Raw genomic sequence first — 22,303 nt, forward strand, 5'->3', positions numbered from 1 at the left:
TATCAGAACCAGCGTTAACCACTTCAGCAATTTGAGCTACAGCAGCTCGTCTGTTGGATCGGACCACACGTGCATCAATGAGCCTTGGCCGCCCATGACCCTGTCGCTGGTTTACCACCGTTCCTTCCTTGGACCACTTTCAATAGATACTGACCACTGCAGACCGGGAACACCCCACAAGAGCTGCAGTTCTGGAGATGAGCTGACCCAGTCGTCTAGCCCATTTTTCCTGATTCTAACATCAACTTTGAGGATAAAATGTTCACTTGCTGCCTAATACATCCCACCCACTAACAGGTGCCGTGATGAAGAGATAATCAGTGTTATTCACTTCACCTGTCAGTGGTCATAATGTTATGTCTGGTCGGTGTAAATACAAATATAAAATTATATTATAGTAATAAATAATTATATTATAATAAATAATATAAATATATAATATTTTGTATATATAAGTATTATGCATTATAGAAATTATTAAATAAATTATATCATAATAAATATATATAACTAAACTATAATAAATAAATATAAACAGTCATAATAAATCATGAGATTACATACATGTGCAGTGTGTATTGATGCAGTTTGTCTTGAGGATCAAAGACAAAACTGATACAAAAATTCAATTTCCAATTAATTGTCATAAATCACTTAAACCTGGTCAGGGTCGTGGCTGGCCCAATTCCAGCTGAAAACACTGGGCACAAAGCAGAAATATCCTGGACAGTGTGACAATTCATCTCAAAATTTTGGGCACTACCAAAGACACAGCCACGTCTGTGTGGATACCCGGCCGGCCACTAGCGCCTAAATAATACCTGCTCTGTGGTGGTCCTGACCATTGAAGAACAGGGTGAAAGCAGGTTAAAAAAATAGGTAGAGAAATATATGGACTACAGTCAGTAATTGTAGAACTACAAAGTGCTTCTATATGGTAAGTGGAGCTGATAAAATGGACAGTGAGTGTAGAAACAAGGAGGTGGTTTTAATGTTATGGCTGATCAGTGTACATCAAAACTACTATAACAATGGAATAAGTGTATGTATTAAAATAAATAAAATAACCATTCTGTAAATGCTAATGACCTAAAACCCTAACAGCATAAAACAAGCCAATTCACCTCTAATTAAAATGATGCCTTATATTCTATATACTCAACAGAACGATCCTGGATTAAATGTAAAATTAAGAAGTGCTGATGAGCCTACCTGTAGCAAACACGAGAATTCTTCTCATCCCCCATTCTATCCACTGAGCCACTTACAGCCATTGAAGTGCATAATAAATCAGTTTTCTCAATCAGAGCCGGTAGTAAGTCCAAAGAAAAAGTTCAGAAAGTGCTTAAAACTAAGTTACGCAGACCAAAAAGAGAGACATTCTGTCGGTTCCCGTTGTCGAGGTCCTCTGAGAGCACGGTCCCAGTGGAAAGTACGCTCACCCATCCTGGTTTCCTGTCAGCTTTGGTTTGGTGTGTGTATACGCGTGCATGCGTGTGCGAGTGTGTGCTTTATCCAGGGCAGTCTTCCGGATCTCACTGTGAAGAGAACACAAGATGCCGAGTGTGAAGCCTCATTCTGTACGTAATGCCATGGCAACACCCACTGAACAGCGACCACATGCAAGGCTGTGTGTGTGTGTGTGTGTGTGAGCATTCGCGATGGTTCAATATTGACGCTCGAGCTGAATCGAAGCAGGTCAGACCTACAAACTGCAAGGAAAAAGCAGGTCATGTGGCTGCAATTACCCAACACCAATCTCACCGAGCGACAAGCAAGCAGAGTAAAAAGTGTCCCACATCCCAGTAAAAACGTCCAGAATCCAGTAGATCTTAACTATTGACAAAACCACAAACCGTACATTTGTAATTAATATCAAACACAGTCCTGGACAATTTTGTATCTCCGATTCACCTCACTTGCATGTCTCTGGACTGTTGGAGGAAACCGGAGCGCCCGGAGGAAACCCACTCAGACACAGGGAGGTAGGACCCGGACCGCTCATCCTAGGAATCGACCCCAGAACCTTCTTGCTGCAATGTGACAGTGCTAGCCACCAGCCACCGCATGGCGCCGCTGGAGCCGAAAGAGTTAAAAACCCTTGCTCCAACTGTAGATGCATAGTGGGGATTCAAACCCACAAACTTCTACTCATTAGGCTTACACAAACTTACATTTTCAGTGTTAAGCGGACGCTTTTATCCAAAGCGACTTACAATTATGACTGAACACAACTTTGAGCAATTGAGGGTTAAGGCCCAATGGTGGCAACTTAGCGGTGGTGGGGCTTGAACCGGCAACCTTCTGATTACTAGTCTAGTACCTTAATCACGAAGCTACCACTGCCAACTTAAAGCTTCCATTTACAGGCTATAATATTAAGTATACTTAAGCAAGTATACAAGAAACTACATCGACACAATACGAGAGAGGACGGGGACGTCCAGTGAGCAGAAGTTTTATGAGCATTTGTAAGATAATTTAAGTAATTGGATAATAGCTAGACTACCACAAGTAAACAGAAAAGCCCTGGTAATTCAAAAACCATGCTTGATCGTTGTGGAAATCAGACTGTCAACACATCGAACCATTTAGAGAAAGACCTCATCAGGTTCCACTGCTGTCAAGAACAGGAATCTGAGGCTAAAGTGTGCAGTTGTTTACAAAACAAAACGGTTAAAGATTAAAAAATATGGTACACTGGTTCGTCGAGTCTGGTTGTCTAGGGCGACTTGCAGACTGGGTCTGAATTTGTCAGGAACAGCATGTTGTTGCTTGTTGTTGACTGTGTCAACAGTTCATGCTGCCGCTGGTGTTGGAAATTTATTATTTCTTGGCACCATTAATTTATATACAGTACCAGTCAAAAGTTTGGACACACCTTCTCTTCAGTGGTTTTTCTTGATTATTTTTATTTTCTACATTGTAGATTAATACTGAAGACATCCAAACTATGAAGGAACACATATGGAATTATGTAGTGAACAAAAAAATGTTAAACAAACCAGAATATGTTTTATATTTACCAACTCTACCTCTGCACAGCACAACTGATGGTCTCAAATACATTAAAAAAGCAAGAAATTCCAGAAATTAACTCTTGACAAAGCACAAACATTAATTGAAAACCATTCCAGGTGGCACCTCATGAAGCTGATTGAGAAAATGCCAAAAAGTGTGCAAAGCTGTCATCAAAGCAAAAGATGGCTACTTTAAAGAATATAAAATATAAAACATATTCTGGTTTGTTTAACACTTTTTTGTTTACTACATAATTCCAATTGTGTTCCTTCATAGTTTGGACGTCTTCATTATTAATCTACAATGTTGAAAATTTTTAAAAAAATCAAGAAAAACCACAGGAATGAGAAAGTGTGTCCAAACTGGTACTGTATATTGCACAATGGCTAGTTCTTGCACGTCCATGCCCGGGTCTACCTCTACTTCTAGTCTACATCAATGGCCTCCCTAGTCACAAGATCTGACTCTAACGTAAGACCTTCGGAATGTGATGATTGTGCAGCAAATTCTCAATGCAAACATGTCAACATGGACCAGGGGGTCCTAAAAGGGTCCCCCAGTAGCAGTATGGTGTTTCTCATAAAGTGACTAGTGAGTGTAAATTTGCATATGATTTGCACACTTCAGATCTACTGTCTAAAACCAACTTGGTTAATTTTATTACCAGTTAGTCAATGGTTGCCATCAACCCTGTTTGTCATTTTCATTTGGTAAGCCTATACACAACACGTCAGCGGTGCTGCAATAATCTGCCAGCAAACTAATCGGCTCAATAAGCTGTCAGGTTTAATGTGATTATGATTAATAGAGACAAGAGGACAGTACAGGTAAACAACCGCCCTATTTTCTAATACAAATGCGTTCGAAGTTACACACAAACCTTGAGCCAGAATCGTCCGTAAAATGGACATTTGATCAGATTATTAGACTAAAGTTTGATATACATCGATCAACCATAACATTAAAACCACCTCCTTGTTTCTACACTCACTGTCCATTTTATCAGCTCCACTTACCATATAGAAGCACTTTGTAGTTCTACAATTACTGACTGTAGAGTGATTCTCAGCACTGCAGTGGCACTGACATGGTGGTGGTGTGTTAGTGTGTGTTGAGCTGGTATGAGTGGATCAGGCACAGCAGTGCTGCTGGAGTGTTTAAATACCGTGTCCACTCACTGTCCACTCTATTAGACACTCCTACCTAGTTGGTCCACCTTGTAGATGTAAAGTCAGAGACGATCGCTCATCTATTGCTGCTGTCTGAGTCGGTCATCTTCTAGACCTTCATCAGTGGTCACTGGACGCTGCCGGCTGGATATTTTTCAGTTGGTGGACTATTCTCAGTCCAGCAGTGACAGTGAGGTGTTTAACAACTCCAGCAGCGCTGCTGTGTCTGATCCACTCATACCAGTACAACACACACTAACACACCACCACCATGTCAGTGTCACTGCAGGGCTGAGAATGATCCAGCACCTAATTAATACCTGCTCTGTAGTGGTCAGATGGACAACAGTCAGTAATTGTAGAACTACAAAGCACTCCTATATGGTAAGTGGAGCTGATAAAATGGACAGTGAGTGTAGAAACTAGGAGACTGGTTTAATGTTATGGTTGATTGGTGTACAACTCGGCCTACAATTACTGATTGGCCCAACAGTGCTTTATGAAGCTGATACTTACTGTCAGTAGTCTAATCACAAAAAGCTAATTGCTGTGTATCAGCATATTGCAACATTATTTTGGGCCTATTCCACACTCGGCTGATAGATTTAAAAACCTGGTTATTTTATTACTATTTCCTACTAGTTTCCTAAACCATTTTTGCTACTTTAATTTTTGATGACTTAGTCCAGTGGTCCCCGACCACCGGGCCTCGGACCAGTACCGGTCTGCGAGTCATTTATTACTGGGCCGCGCAGAAAGAATATATAATTAGAAATCGCTACAAGAGCAAGTTGTCTCTAATCGCCACTAGGTGTGAGCAGCGTCTCATTGCAGCAAATAAAGTGGATTCACACTGATCTTCCATTCTATAGTAAATTCTAATTTAAATCCTCCTGCCCCCGCCGGTCTGTCAAATTATATCTTATATGAAACCGGTCCGTGGTGCAAAAAAAGGTTGGGAAGCGCTGACTTAGTCTAACTAGTTACACAGGAAAACTAAAACACATGAACTCGATGAAAAGGTTCTGGAATAGAAAAACACAATACATATCACATACTATTGGGTATTCACAGACAAAGACCGTCAATCAATCAGTCAGTCAATCAATCAGTCAGTCAATCAATCAGTCAGTCAATCAATCAATCAATGTAAACCTGTCAATCACAGCCAATACCTCTGACAATCATCATTCTGGCAAGTGCTTCTGAACATCACATATGTGATTACTAGGGATGCACGATGATATCGGAATTCTATCTGTATCTGCCGATAATATATTTTTTAAGAACAATCGGCATCGGGCCGATGCTTAGATTTGGCCGATGTTTCAAACCGATATTTGCCGACGCATTTATTATTTGCCGGAAGAAGACGGGGTGACGCAGGCCGCGCTACAGCAGTGCAGCAAAAATGTCTGTGGTATGGAAGTTTTTCAAAGTGAGCGAGCATGACATAAAGCATGCAGTTTGCAACACTTGCTCAACTAACGTCTTGCGTGGAGGGAGCAAAGTAAGAAATTTCAACACCACAAATTTAATTAAGTGGTGACCAGTCTGTGTAGAACCAGTTAGCTAACTAAATGTGCCTAATAATTTTCTCAGGAGACACCTTTTATTTTATTGTTTGCATACAGTTGGTTGAAAGCTAAAAAGTTATGCAAATAAATGGTACATTTGTTTATAATGTAAATCGGGGGTGTCTGATCTCTCTGTAAGTTATAAATGTGTATATCGGCATCGGCATCGGCATCTGTAGATAAGTACGTGTATAATATCGGATATCGGCATCGGCCCAAAATTCCCATATCGGTGCATCCCTAGTGATTACTTGTAAAACTCAGCTAATACTAGATTTCATATTGATTAGAGGGCATTACAAAAAACGCTTTAAGGAGATTCACAATAGAAAAATCATAGCATATAATTCTATCCTAATGCATTAAACAGGTCATTTGAAATTAGGTATTGCAACACTGTCACAGAGTCCATAAAAAAGTTACAGACATGCAAATTCAGACTAGAATGATCATTATTTTACTGCAACAAATGTGGCAAGTAATGCAAAACTGACCACTGGTTTCAGGAGAAGGTAAATAGCAGGCATGATTTCACTTTCTACAGCTGTGCCAGGAAAATTAAGGTATAGGGAAAAAATTACTTTACGCTCTACCAGGCAGGCAACAGTGTTGAGCGGTGCATAACTGACAAACATTATTGTGTGTGTGAGGTCATATGAATTAAAAGGACACTTGTGAACCGATTCCTTGAAATCAGCCTTAATGTAATACAGTTTAAAAAGAGCAAGTGTCTGGAAATGTTTTGGGTTACTTACCTGAAATATGAGCAATAAAGCAGCCTGGAGAAAAAGACCTGCAAGAAAAAAAGGACATTACATTAAGCAGACGTATGACTGAGCAGTACAGTAATAAGAGAATAATACTTTGCCATTAACATCATGACACAGTTTTCAGAGTTTGGTGTATTGTCAGTGTATTTGCAGTAAAAATGAGAGTAAAGTCACAAAACAATCGACCCTGATCACTGAGCATTACAATACGAGTGAAAGTGTTTCCGCAATTCTTATAGTATTTCTGCCTTTTTCTTCTGTTCTGTGTTTCATCAACAAGGCAGTTCTGCCAGCAAAACTGTCAGTTTGTGAATAAAAATGGCAAATGATCAGCCTTGACATCAACTCAAACCAGATCACCACATGCTGATGCACAGATCTGATACCGCTGATCGAATTATTGCATTAACGAGCAGGTGTACATACATTTTACTGAAGTTGCTGAGTCAATAAGTACACTGTGTTCAGAATTAAGCACAGTATTATTATAAAAAAAAACTGAAGTCACTGATAATTTGTTAATAAAAATGCCTAAACTAACATCGAGCTGTATATCGTGTGTCAGATATTGTGATACAATATTTTTGACGTATCCTTGAACTCCAGTTCATAAATGGTCAGTTCTACACCGATCAGCCATAACATTAAAACCACCTCCTTGTTTCTACACTCACTGTCCATTTTATCAGCTCCACTTTCCATATAGAAGCACTTTGTAGTTCTACAACTACAGTTTCTCTACATGCTTTGTTAGCCCCCTTTCATGCTGTTCTTCAATGGTCAGGACCACCACAGTGCAGGTATTATTTAGGTGGTGGATCATTCTCAGCACTGCAGTGACACTGACATGGTGGTGGTGTGTTAGTGTGTGTTGTGCTGGTATGAGTGGATAAAACACAGCAACGCTGCTGGAGTTTTTAAACACCTCACTGTCACTGCTGGACTGAGAATAGTCCACCAAACAAAAACATCCAGCCAACAGCGCCCCGTGGGCAGCGTCCTGTGACCACTGATGAAGGTCTAGAAGATGACCGACTCAAACAGCAGCAATAGATGAGCGATCGTCTCTGACTTTACATCTACAAGGTGGACCGACTAGGTAGGAGTGTCTAATAGAGTGTCTGATCCACTCATACCAGCACAACACACACTAAACACCACCACCATGTCAGTGTCACTGCAGTGCTGAGAATGATCCACCACCTAAATAATACCTGCTCTGTGGGGGTCCTGACCATTGAAGAACAGGGTGAAAGCAGGTTAAAACAGTATGTAGAAATACAGATGGACTCCAGTCAGTAATTGTAGAACTACAAAGTGTTTATATATGGTAAGTGGCGCTGATAAAATGAACAGTGAGTGTAGTTAAATGCGAATAAGTTCAGGTCGCAGAGTATCTGACAGAAGACCTAAAAGTTTTAAAAGAAAAAAGAAAAGAAGTCAAATAATACGGAACGTAACTTCGAAGCACTTAAACTGCACTTTTACTCGAATAAATAAATAAATACATTTAAATAAAATAGTCCCAAGTGCTGTGCGGAAGACGACAAACTGCTAAACTCAACATTATGGTAAACAGGTACACAAACCAAATTCATTCACATACTCGACGCTGTGTTGTGGTTTGGAACACGGCTTATCTCTAATAAATGTTAATTAATTAGGGAAAACTAATTACACTGGTTAGTGCTAATAAAAGTAAAAACAGTTTACGAGTGTTGAGTGAATTAGTGATGCTAATGCTGAGGTAAACACACGACGTTCGTTAGTGAAGCTAAAAGCGAAGTGATATTTTAAGGCGCTACTTTACCACAGTTTCTACTGAAGCTGCTGACGGGTCGGTGCGCTGCTACACAAATCCTCCCAAATTACACCATTAATCAATTTTACCCTGAGTAAATATCCACATTCCGAATATTAAAGTACTTTTCTTATAAAACTGTTTAGTTTGACTACATTTACATTAAAAAGCCCTGAGGAGTTTCACACTACAGCGGCGAAACGGGTGACCGCGGCTTGTTCAGTAGCCAATCAGATCCGGAATATTCAAAGATAACCCCGCCCCCGTCATGTTCCCTCCAGACCAATCATATTTGAATGTGGACTTTCTTTATGATGACGAAATCAGCCATAACATTAAAACCACCTCCTTGTTTCTACACTCACTGTCCATTTTATCAGCTCCACTTACCATATAGAAGCACTATGTAGTTCTACAATTACTGACTGTAGTCCATCTGTTTCTCTGCATGCTTTGTTAGCCCCCGTCCATGCTGTTCTTCAATGGTCAGGACCACCACAGATCAGGTATTATTCAGGTGGTGGATCATTCTCAGCACTGCAGTGACACTGACATGGTGGTGGTGTGTTAGTGTGTGTTGTGCTGGTATGAGTGGATCAGACACAGCAATGCTGATGGAGTCTTTTAACACCTCACTGTCACTGCTGGACTGAGAATAATCCACCAACCAAAAATATCCAGCCAACAGCACCCAGTGGGCAGCATCCTGTGACCACTGATGAAGGTCTAAAAGATGACCGACACAAACGGCAGCAATAGATGAGCGATCGTCTCTGACTTCAAGGTGGACAAGGTGGACCAACTAGGTAAGAGTGTCTAATAGAGTGGACATTGAGTGGACACGGTATATAAAAACTCCAGCAGTGCTGCTGTGTCTGATCCACTCATACCAGCACAACGCACACTAACACACCACCACCATGTCAGTGTCACTGCAGTCTGAGAATGATCCACCACCTGAATAATACCTGCTCTGTAGTGGTCCTGTGGGGGTCCTGACCATTGAAGAACAGGGTGAAAGCAGGCTAAAAAAAAAGTATGTAGAGAAACAGATGGACTACAGTCAGTAATTGTAGAATTACAAAGTGCTTCTGTATGGTAAGTGGAGCTGATAAAATGGACAGTGTGTGTAGAAACAAGGAGGTGGTTTTACTGTTATGGCTGATCGGTGTATATCAATCAGCAGCTCAAATATTAATGGCATGGCATGTCGCAAGGTCCACAAGAACATTGTTAATATCTGGTCCCATCTGGTGGTAAAGCAACAGAAATGCATTTTTTACATGCAGTTCCTGTTGTTGTATCAAGATATTTTTTTTTGTTAAAACGTTTCTAAAATAATACGTTTCAACAAGAGACCATTATTTTAGTATAACACATGTATAACATAATGTACCTACATTCTAGGGGCTTGTCTTCCCACTAAAGAACAACAAGTCAGTATGTTTGCATATATTAATTATCCAAAGCAACCTACAACAAAACACACAACTGAAAATTAAAGTCTTACTTAAAGGCTCAACAGTGGAAGATGGGGCTTGAACCTTCAACTCTTTATCACTGGTCTACCAATGTCCAAACTATGTGTTTGAGCTGGATTAAAATAAGCAACTTAAGGATAGCTTAATTTATGCCTACATGTATCACATTTACATTTACATTTTCAGCATTTAGCAGACGCTCTTATCCAGAGCGACTTACAGAAGTGCTTCCATAGTGAACATTTCATTTCTTAAGTTTAGGTAAACAACAGTCGATGAACACAAATTTGCTAAAACCTGTTAGAACCAAAGTGCTTTTTTTTTTTTTTTTTTTTTTTTTGGAAATGGAAAAGGATGGAACTAAATGTTAGTAAATAAGTACAAGTCAGCTTAAGTGCTTCATAAAAAGGTGGGTTTTTAATCGTTTTTTAAAGACAGCAAGAGACTCAGATGTTCGGACAGACAGAGGAAGTTCATTCCACCACTTGGGCGCTAGAACAGAGAAGAGCCTTGATGCTTGTCTTCCTTTAGTCCTGGGTGGAGGCTCAAGTCGAGCGAGGTCGAGCGAACCTCCGGCTCGCAACCTCCGAGCCGGAGGTTGCGTGGTGCAGAGCGGGGTTTGATTAGACCACGAAGGTAGCTTGGGGCTGGTCCATTTTTGGCTTTGTAGGCGAGCGTCAGTGTTTTAAACTGAATGCGTGCAGCTACAGGAAGCCAGTGAAGAGAACGCAGCAGTGGGGTGATGTGGCAGTGTTTGGGCTGGTTAAAAACAAGACGGGCAGCTGCATTTTGAATGAGCTGCAAGGGTTTAATAGTGGACATGGGCGCTCCTGCCAGGAGGGAGTTGCAGTAGTCCAACCGTGAGATTACAAGTGATTGGACCAGAATCTGGGTAGCTTCCCTGGAGAGAAATGGTCGAATCTTCCTGATGTTGTACAGGAGGAACCGGCACGATCTTGTCATGTTGGCTATATAAGGAGAGAAGGTCAGCTGGTTATCCAGGACAACACCAAGACTTCTTACCTTATCAGATGGTCTGATCTGGGAGTCATCCAGAGAAATGACTAGGTCCTGGGTTGGAGACTGATCTCCAGGAATAAGCAACACCTCTGTCTTGCTGGGATTAGGTTTTAGATGATGAGCTGACATCCATTGTGAGATATCTCGCAGACATGCTGAGATGCGAGCTGAGACTTGTATCACATACAGGTGACTCGGTGGGTAGCACTGTCGCCTCACAGCAAAAAGGTCCTGGGTTCGATCCGGGTCTGGGTCCTTTCTCTGCGGAGTTTGCATGTTCTCCCCGTGTCTGCGTGGGTTTCCTCTGGGAGCTCCGGTTTCCTCCCACAGTCCAAAAACATGCAGTCAGGTTAATGGGAGACACTGAATTGCCCTATAGGTGAATGGGTGTGTATGTGTGTCTGCCCTGCGATGGACTGGCACCCCGTCCAGGGTGTTACTGTGTGCCTTGCGCCCATTGAAAAGTTGGGATTGGCTCCAGCACCCCCCCACGACCCTAATTGGATATGCTGGACATGGTAAATATGGATGCCAAATATATATTAACATTGTTATCATTTGCTTATTACTGCCTTGGAAGGGGGAGGCACGGTGGCTGCTGATTTGTAAGAGCTAAAGTTGGGATACAACATGATTAAACCATTGGGAATTCAATAACCACACCTAATTTGTTTTGAACTAATATGTGTTATTTAAACACCACCCAGAGTTTGTTCAAGGTGTGTTGCAACTATGGTGAAAAGTAAGAGGCTTACTCAAGGAAAAATACAGTGATCATGGTCAAGCATGGAGGTGGGTCAGTGATGATAAATGTATGTTTTTCTGTTGCAGGAACTGGTAATGAAGAAAATAAAGATATCCCAGCACCTATCCCGAGAATAAAGAATTATTTTTTTTACGTAAGCACGTGTTCCTTTAATGGTCTTTATTATTGCTAGTATTGTTATTATTATTATTACTGTCGTCCTGGGTTTGAATCAAGGTGTGTGTGTATGTGTGTTTGCACTGTGATGGACTGGCGACCTGTCCAGGGTGGTTCCTGAATTTCGCCAAGTTAGCACGCGAACCCTAATTGAATAAAGCGGTGGTAAAACAGATAATGAATCAATGAAACATGGGTTACTTTGTCCATTGTTAAGCAAGCCTAGAATTGCCATGAGCTTAGAGGATGCTGAGCATGAGAGAAGAAAGCGGGGAGTATAGACACATTTTGAAGCAACATTCTGAGCATTGGAAAAAAATATAATATAAAAGTGTAAGATTAAAGATCTGCCACTTTGTTTATGGAACCTACATTGCACATCTGTGAATATTTACCCACTTATATTTGCCTATTATTTCACATATTACATATCTTTATTGTATTTATTACCTACAGGTATTGTACAGTAATACTTACCTATCAAATATTTTTAATTATTTTTTCTAATGTACCTTGAGCTGCATCTATCCATCCATCTATCTATTCCATAGTGCCGCCAAAAATATCTATCTACCTACCTGTTTGTCTGTCTATTCATCAATCTAGCCCACCGTGCCTCCAAAATATCTACCTACCTATCCATCCATCTTTCCATCCATCCATCTATCTTTATCTATCTATCCATTCATCCATCTAACCATCCATCAATCTCTCTATCTATCCATCTATCCATCCATCTAACCATCCATCAATCTCTCTATCTATCCATCCATCTAACCATTCATCCATCTCTCCATCAATCTTTCCATCCACCCATCCATCCAACCATCCATCCTATCTACCCCTCTATCATCTAACCATCCATCCATCTGTCCTATCTATCTCTCTATCCATCCATCTGTCCTATCCATCCATCCGTCCTATCCATCCATCCATCCATCCATCCATCTGTCCTATCTAACTCTCTATCCATCCATCTGTCCTATCCATCCATCTCTCCATCCATCCATCTGTCCTATCTATCTCTCTATCCATCCATCTGTCCTATCCATCCATCTGTCCTATCCATCCATCCATCTGTCCTATCCATCCATCCATCCATATGTCCTATCCATCCATCCATATGTCCTATCCATCCATCCATCTATCTTATCTATCCATCCATCCATATGTCCTATCCATCCATCCATCTTATCTATCCATCCATGCATTCATCCATTCTAAATTGCCATGTGTTTGCCCTGTGATTGGTGACCTATCCAGGATGGTTCCTAAATTTTGTCCTGTGAATTGTACCCACCGCGACCCTGAATCGTATAACGCGGTGGTAAACCAGACAATAAATGAATGTAATTAACATATAGCTGTAATACTAATTTAGTCGCGTGATCAGCTTGGTGAGGTTTGGCAAGCACAGGGTTAAACTAACTGCCCGGGTTTTATTTAGCTCTGATTGTTATTAACTAGTCTTATTTTACCTCTGATTTGCAGGTATGTGTTTTATTTAAATATGTTAGAATGAAATTTCTAATAGAGGCGAAAAGAGTAATGAAACAGCGGCGAGGTGTTTGTTTAAAGGTGATGTCGTAAAGCAGGGTGTCGTAAACCAGGTGCGGTGCGGGGTGGGTGTGTGGGGGGGGGGGGGGGGGGGGGGGGAGGAGAGGTGGGCGGAGCTACAGAATCATGGCGGATGGCCCCAGGTGCCAGCGCAGAAAACAGGCCATGCCGAGGAGAAATAACGGTAAGTGGGAAGTGTGAGATAGCGAGCCGGCGGGGGGGAAAATACCAAGCGCGTCTTGTTTTACTCTTATTATAAGTTTGTAAGGAGCCGAACGGCCGGTTGTGTTACTTTATTCAGCCGCACTTGTGAAGGAAAAGTGCGGAGTTGTTTGGTCGGGTCCCGGTCGGTAGCCTGGCTGTTCCGTTAGCTTCCATACCTGAGAGCGGAACCAGAGCTCAGCCCGACCGTTACTCAGGCAGCTCCGCGCGGCGCGAGCTTTTAGTCTTTTTTACCTTGTTTTTTAATCTTTGGCTTATACTTTCACACACATTTCTTACTAAAAACACACCTGCTAACTTAATAGTTCATAAAAAGTTAATATTAAAAGGTAATATAAAGTTGTTTTTTTTTGGCTTGCGAACCTAAGCTAGTAACCAGGGATGTAACGATATACTTTACTCACGATACAATTCACGATACTGGGTTCACGATACGATTTTTTTAAACAAAATGAAATTGAAGACCAATTATGATTGTCTTCTTTTATTATTAATAAAATAAAATACTGTATTTGTGCTTATCTTTTATTTATCTAATAATAATAATGAAAATAATAATAATAATTAGGGATGTAACGATATACTTTATTCACGATACTGGGTTCACGATACGATTTTTTTAAACAAAATGAAATTGAAGACCAATTATGATTGTCTTCTTTTATTATTAATAAAATAAAATACTGTATTTGTGCTTATCTTTTATTTATCTAATAATAATAATGAAAATAATAATAATAATTAGGGATGTAACGATATACTTTATTCACGATACTGGGTTCACGATACGATTTTTTTAAACAAAATGAAATTGAAGACCAATTATGATTGTCTTCTTTTATTATTAATAAAATAAAATACTGTATTTGTGCTTATCTTTTATTTATCTAATAATAATAATGAAAATAATAATAATAATTAGGGATGTAACGATACACTCTGCTCACGATACGATTCACGGAATTTTCTGAGGTAGGTACAAACTACGCCAAATAATGCTTTTTAAACAATTTGTTGTAATTTTAAAACAAATCCAACATTATATAAATAAATGAATAATACAAATAAAGAAAGGATCCTCACATAAGTAAATTTGGCTGGAACATTCTGAACCTGGCAACCCTGTAGTGACGTCAACCAGGCGTGAATAGTGCCAGCGCCCTCTGCTGTTTAAAGTGAATATCCATTCATCTTAAATGAATAACCGATTTGAATGGTGGCACATGTGCACCGATTTTTAACTGTCTTGTGGTGCATCGTTACATCCCTACTAGGAACAAATGCAGCTCAGTATTTAACCTCACACTTTAACCCTTTATTTACTTTATTTATTATTTTTTTACATTTTATTTACATGAACTCCTTATTTACGTTTGTGCTTAGAAGAACTGCATCAAATATCTGAAATGTAAGATAACCAGGGTTGAGCAATGTCAAATACAAGTGCTACACTGAACAAGTAAGTGTATTCTCCACAGGATAGACTATGTGGATTTAAACATACAAACAGGCAAGAAAGTCTTGGGTTGGATCCCCAGGTGAAGTGGTCTGGGTCCTTTCTGTGTGGGGTTCTCGTGCACGTGCTAGTGGGGTGTTTGTTTGTTTGTTTATTAGGACAGGAACGCTAGTTACTCGTTACACAAGGTTCATCAGTTCACAAGGTTATATCAAACACAGTCGTGGACAATTTAGTATCTCCAATTCACCTCACTTGCATGTCATTGGACTTGGGAGGAACCCGGAGCTCCTGGAGGAAACCCACGTGGACACAGGGAGAACATGCAAACTTCACACAGAAAGGACCTGGACCGCCCCACCTGGGGATCGAACCCAGAACCTTCTCGCTGTGAGGTGACAGTGCTACCCACCGAGCCACTAAGTTGTCTTGTTATACTGTATCTTTTTGTTTTCACACCTTTAAAAATTATAAAATAGATGTGATTTGGACTTATGTTAGAGGTTCAGCAACAAGTCAAATATAATCAAAACAAGAAAAATAAAAAATATATTTAAAAATGTGTTTTAACACAAGGATTAGATGTAGTAAGGAACTGTGAGATCAGGCAAAAGTTTTCCCACAGGGGGAGCTCTTGGTACTGTAGAAATGTTGTGTTTCACATTAATGACACTTCTAAAATAGGTTTAGAATACCATTTAAAATTAATATAATATACATATAACAAAAGGCTTGGTCACAGAGCTAAAATAGTAAATAGGCCATGTGGACGACCTGGCATGGTTGTCAGGTGTTTGCCATGTAATTGAGCTACTTCTGAACTGCTGCTGTGGTCAGTGTTTACATTTACATTTATATTTATACTTTCAGCATTTAGCAGACGCCTTTATCCAAAGCGACCTACATTACAGTTACAGTATACATTCGGAGCAATTGAGGGTTAAGGGCCTTGCTCAAGGGCCCAACAGCAGCAACCTGGCAGTGGTGGGGCTTGAACCAGCGACCCTCTGATCACTGGTCCAGTACCTTAACCACTACAGCTGGCCCTGTAGCCTAGTGTGTGTTTATATCTGTGGGTGGGACGTAGAGCATGTTTTTAATCCCTAATGTCAAGTATAATCATGATCAATGTTAAGAATGTGTTAAATATATGTGTTAATTATACAACAGGTAGTTCCGACCGTACAATCTGATTGGTTGAGAAGCGTTCTAACTGTGCTGATATTGGTGATAACAGCACGGTCTTTTCACACCACAACTGTGTTACTCCGCTGACGCGTTACCAGTAACGACAAGCTTCATGCACACAAACGCGCACGCAGCGACACCGACTTTATTCCCGATCGCGTTATAAATCCGTTATCTGATATACAATCTAGTGCACTATGTAGTGAACATGAATGCGTTATCTGATATACAATCTAGTGCACTATGTAGTGAACATAAATCAATTGTCTAATATATTGTCTAGTGCACTATGTAGGGAACATATATCCATGATCTGATATACAATCTAGTGCACTATGTAGGGAACATATATCCATGATCTGATATACAATCTAGTGCACTATGTAGGGAACATATATCCATGATCTGATATACAATCTAGTGCACTATGTAGGGAACATATATCCATGATCTGATATACAATCTAGTGCACTATGTAGGGAACATATATCCATGATCTGATATACAATCTAGTGCACTATGTAGAGAACATATATCCATGATCTGATATACAATCTAGTGCACTATGTAGGGAACATATATCCATGATCTGATATACAATCTAGTGCACTATGTAGGGAACATATATCCATGATCTGATATACAATCTAGTGCACTATGTAGGGAACATATATCCATGATCTGATATACAATCTAGTGCACTATGTAGGGAACATATATCCATGATCTAATATACAATCTAGTGCACTATGTAGGGAACATATATCCATGATCTAATATACAATCTAGTGCACTATGTAGGGAACATATATCCATGATCTGATATACAATCTAGTGCACTATGTAGGGAACATATATCCATGATCTGATATACAATCTAGTGCACTATGTAGGGAACATATATCCATGATCTGATATACAATCTAGTGCACTATGTAGGGAACATATATCCATGATCTAATATACAATCTAGTGCACTATGTAGGGAACATATATCCATGATCTGATATACAATCTAGTGCACTATGTAGGGAACATATATCCATGATCTAATATACAATCTAGTGCACTATGTAGGGAACATATATCCATGATCTGATATACAATCTAGTGCACTATGTAGGGAACATATATCCATGATCTGATATACAATCTAGTGCACTATGTAGGGAACATATATCCATGATCTCATATACAATCTAGTGCACTATGTAGGGAACATATATCCATGATCTGATATACAATCTAGTGCACTATGTAGGGAACATATATCCATGATCTAATATACAATCTAGTGCACTATGTAGGGAACATATATCCATGATCTGATATACAATCTAGTGCACTATGTAGGGAACATATATCCATGATCTAATATACAATCTAGTGCACTATGTAGGGAACATATATCCATGATCTGATATACAATCTAGTGCACTATGTAGGGAACATATATCCATGATCTAATATACAATCTAGTGCACTATGTAGGGAACATATATCCATGATCTGATATACAATCTAGTGCACTATGTAGGGAACATATATCCATGATCTAATATACAATCTAGTGCACTATGTAGGGAACATATATCCATGATCTAATATACAATCTAGTGCACTATGTAGGGAACATATATCCATGATCTAATATACAATCTAGTGCACTATGTAGAGAACATATATCCATGATCTAATATACAATCTAGTGCACTATGTAGGGAACATATATCCATGATCTGATATACAATCTAGTGCACTATGTAGGGAACATATATCCATGATCTAATATACAATCTAGTGCACTATGTAGGGAACATATATCCATGATCTGATATACAATCTAGTGCACTATGTAGGGAACATATATCCATGATCTTATATACAATCTAGTGCACTATGTAGGGAACATATATCCATGATCTAATATACAATCTAGTGCACTATGTAGGGAACATATATCCATGATCTGATATACAATCTAGTGCACTATGTAGGGAACATATATCCATGATCTAATATACAATCTAGTGCACTATGTAGGGAACATATATCCATGATCTGATATACAATCTAGTGCACTATGTAGGGAACATATATCCATGATCTAATATACAATCTAGTGCACTATGTAGGGAACATATATCCATGATCTAATATACAATCTAGTGCACTATGTAGGGAACATATATCCATGATCTAATATACAATCTAGTGCACTATGTAGGGAACATATATCCATGATCTGATATACAATCTAGTGCACTATGTAGAGAACATATATCCATGATCTAATATACAATCTAGTGCACTATGTAGGGAACATATATCCATGATCTGATATACAATCTAGTGCACTATGTAGGGAACATATATCCATGATCTAATATACAATCTAGTGCACTATGTAGGGAACATATATCCATGATCTGATATACAATCTAGTGCACTATGTAGGGAACATATATCCATGATCTAATATACAATCTAGTGCACTGTGTAGGGAACATATATCCATGATCTGATATACAATCTAGTGCACTATGTAGGGAACATATATCCATGATCTAATATACAATCTAGTGCACTATGTAGGGAACATATATCCATGATCTGATATACAATCTAGTGCACTATGTAGGGAACATATATCCATGATCTGATATACAATCTAGTGCACTATGTAGGGAACATATATCCATGATCTGATATACAATCTAGTGCACTATGTAGGGAACATATATCCATGATCTGATATACAATCTAGTGCACTATGTAGGGAACATATATCCATGATCTGATATACAATCTAGTGCACTATGTAGGGAACATATATCCATGATCTGATATACAATCTAGTGCACTATGTAGGGAACATATATCCATGATCTGATATACAATCTAGTGCACTATGTAGGGAACATATATCCATGATCTGATATACAATCTAGTGCACTATGTAGGGAACATTTATCCATGATCTGATATACAATCTAGTGCACTATGTAGGGAACATATATCCATGATCTAATATACAATCTAGTGCACTATGTAGGGAACATATATCCATGATCTAATATACAATCTAGTGCACTATGTAGGGAACATATATCCATGATCTAATATACAATCTAGTGCACTATGTAGGGAACATATATCCATGATCTAATATACAATCTAGTGCACTATGTAGGGAACATATATCCATGATCTGATATACAATCTAGTGCACTATGTAGGGAACATATATCCATGATCTGATATACTATCTAGTGCACTATGTAGGGAACATAAATCCGCGATCTGATACACAATCTAGTGCACTATGTAGGGAACATATATCCATGATCTGATATACAATCTAGTGCACTATGTAGGGAACATATATCCATGATCTAATATACAATCTAGTGCACTATGTAGGGAACATATCCATGATCTGATATACAATCTAGTGCACTATGTAGGGAACATATATCCATGATCTGATATACTATCTAGTGCACTATGTAGGGAACATAAATCCGCGATCTGATACACAATCTAGTGCACTATGTAGGGAACATATATCCATGATCTGATATACAATCTAGTGCACTATGTAGGGAACATATATCCATGATCTAATATACAATCTAGTGCACTATGTAGGGAACATATCCATGATCTGATATACAATCTAGTGCACTATGTAGGGAACATATCCATGATCTGATATACAATCTAGTGCACTATGTAGGGAACATATATCCATGATCTGATATACAATCTAGTGCACTATGTAGGGAACATATATCCATGATCTAATATACAATCTAGTGCACTATGTAGGGAACATATATCCATGATCTGATATACAATCTAGTGCACTATGTAGGGAACATATATCCATGATCTGATATACAATCTAGTGCACTATGTAGGGAACATATATCCATGATCTGATATACAATCTAGTGCACTATGTAGGGAACATATATCCATGATCTAATATACAATCTAGTGCACTATGTAGGGAACATATATCCATGATCTGATATACAATCTAGTCCACTGTGTAGGGAACATATATCCATGATCTGATATACAATCTAGTGCACTATGTAGGGAACATATATCCATGATCTGATATACAATCTAGTGCACTATGTAGGGAACATATATCCATGATCTGATATACAATCTAGTGCACTGTGTAGGGAACATATATCCATGATCTAATATACAATCTAGTGCACTATGTAGGGAACATATATCCATGATCTGATATACAATCTAGTGCACTGTGTAGGGAACATATATCCATGATCTGATATACAATCTAGTGCACTATGTAGGGAACATATATCCATGATCTAATATACAATCTAGTGCACTATGTAGGGAACATATATCCATGATCTGATATACAATCTAGTGCACTGTGTAGGGAACATATATCCATGATCTGATATACAATCTAGTGCACTGTGTAGGGAACATATATCCATGATCTGATATACAATCTAGTGCACTATGTAGGGAACATATATCCATGATCTAATATACAATCTAGTGCACTATGTAGGGAACATATATCCATGATCTGATATACAATCTAGTGCACTGTGTAGGGAACATATATCCATGATCTGATATACAATCTAGTGCACTATGTAGGGAACATATATCCATGATCTGATATACAATCTAGTGCACTATGTAGGGAACATATATCCATGATCTGATATACAATCTAGTGCACTATGTAGGGAACATAAATCAATTGTCTAATATATTGTCTAGTGCACTAAGTAGGGAACATAAATCCGCGATCTGAAACACAATCTAGTGCACTGTGTAGTGAACATGAATGTGTTTGTAACGCGAACAGTTAGCTTAATAGCCCAGTTAGCAGCTCCTAAGAGTTCTGTTATCACCCATAATCCTTTGGTGTGTGTGAGAGGTTTTTTATTTCTTTTTTTCCCTTCGGAGGTTCTTGACTTTTTCTTCTTGTTGTTCTTACCTCCCTGAAATGAGTTTTTGCAACTTGGGATGTCTGCTTTGTAGTGTTAAACTTTATATTCGTTGTGGAACTACTTTTTGGCGGAAGGTATTGTCAATATTAAAGCATATTTATTATGAAATTTAGGGCTTCTTTGATTTATTTTCTTTCTTTATTTTGTAATAACTGTTGTATAAAAGCAATAGAACACTTGAGCTCGTGCCTGCGACCGAATCACAGCGTGATGTTATTCACGATAACACAACCTCTCGTGTTCTATTGCTTAAATATATGACAGTACACTAATTGCTTAATGTGTATTTTTATTTACAAATAACAATTATTTAAATGAGGTATTATTGTATTTGTTATACTACAAGTGTGTGCTTACACCTGTCAAAACATGCAGAATGTGGATTGGCTATTCTTAATTGCTTCTAACTGTGTATCCCATCACAGGGTTGCCACAGAGCCTCGGGTCCACTGCGACCCTGACCAGGTCTGAGCGCTTCATTAAGATGAATAGGTCAAGATCACTAACATAAACGCTGTAGTTTAAAAAAGGATGCCGGTCGCACCGTGTGTGTGTGTGTGTGTGTGTGTGTGTTGTGTGTTGTGTGTGTGTGTGTGTGTGTGTGTGTATGAGTGTGAGTGTGTGTGTGTGTGTGTGTGTGTGTCCCCGCTCGGCTCGTTTCATGGTGTCGCGCTCGCTTTAAATAAACCCGGACGGTCTCGCGCTGTACCGTTATTCGAGCGCGAGCTACCTTTTCCTGAGTGCGTGCGCGTGACGCGCGAGCCCGAACCGCCCAGCGTCGGAGCCATCACCGTGTTTACCTGAACGCTGGAGGGAATCGAAACGGCGCATTATTAAATGTCATGATTAACCGGTAAAGCGTCGCGTCTGGTCTGGTCTGAGGTTAAATACGGACTGTGTGTGTGTGAGGGGGAAAAAGAAGCTTTATCCAAAAAAACGGATCCGGGCGCTGAGCGCGAGAGAGAGAGCAGAGGCGCGTGCACGCAGCAAATGGCAACTTGTGCAGGTAGAGAAAGATGGTGTTCTGATTTCATCCGTGCTGCCACTCTACACACGGGTTACGATACTTTCTGGTGGGGTTTCTCCTCGGTGTGGTGTTCG

At 39.4% G+C, this 22,303-nt stretch overlaps 2 protein-coding genes across 6 annotated transcripts in view; one reads left to right on the forward strand and one right to left on the reverse strand.

Moving 5' to 3' along the window:
• Positions 1-22,303, reverse strand: part of gpsm2 (G protein signaling modulator 2) — a 55,519-nt gene that overhangs the window by 17,302 nt on the left and 15,914 nt on the right. The window contains exons 1-2 of one of the 3 annotated variants that reach the window (XM_062988029.1): positions 8,348-8,539; positions 6,523-6,560 (exon numbers count right to left, since the gene is read on the reverse strand). Coding sequence is in view for 1 of the 3 variants with exons in the window: in XM_062988028.1 (XP_062844098.1) it covers positions 1,213-1,274 (62 nt within the window). In the remaining 2 variants the exon portion in view is untranslated. Of the gene's footprint in view, positions 1-1,212; positions 1,275-6,522; positions 6,561-8,347; positions 8,540-22,303 lie in introns of those variants that run through there. The other 2 variants (XM_062988031.1, XM_062988028.1) reach the window with 2 other exon arrangements.
• Positions 13,445-22,303, forward strand: part of zeb1a (zinc finger E-box binding homeobox 1a) — a 30,039-nt gene continuing 21,180 nt past the window's right edge. For 2 of the 3 annotated variants that reach the window (XM_062988025.1, XM_062988026.1), the window contains exon 1: positions 13,445-13,502. In XM_062988025.1, coding sequence (XP_062844095.1) covers positions 13,445-13,502 — 58 coding nt within the window. The remainder of the gene's footprint in view (positions 13,503-22,303) is intronic. The other variant, XM_062988027.1, reaches the window with a different exon arrangement.

The sequence above is a fragment of the Trichomycterus rosablanca genome, chromosome 25 (genome assembly GCF_030014385.1).
Source record: "Trichomycterus rosablanca isolate fTriRos1 chromosome 25, fTriRos1.hap1, whole genome shotgun sequence".
NCBI classification, from domain to species: Eukaryota; Metazoa; Chordata; class Actinopteri; order Siluriformes; family Trichomycteridae; genus Trichomycterus; species Trichomycterus rosablanca.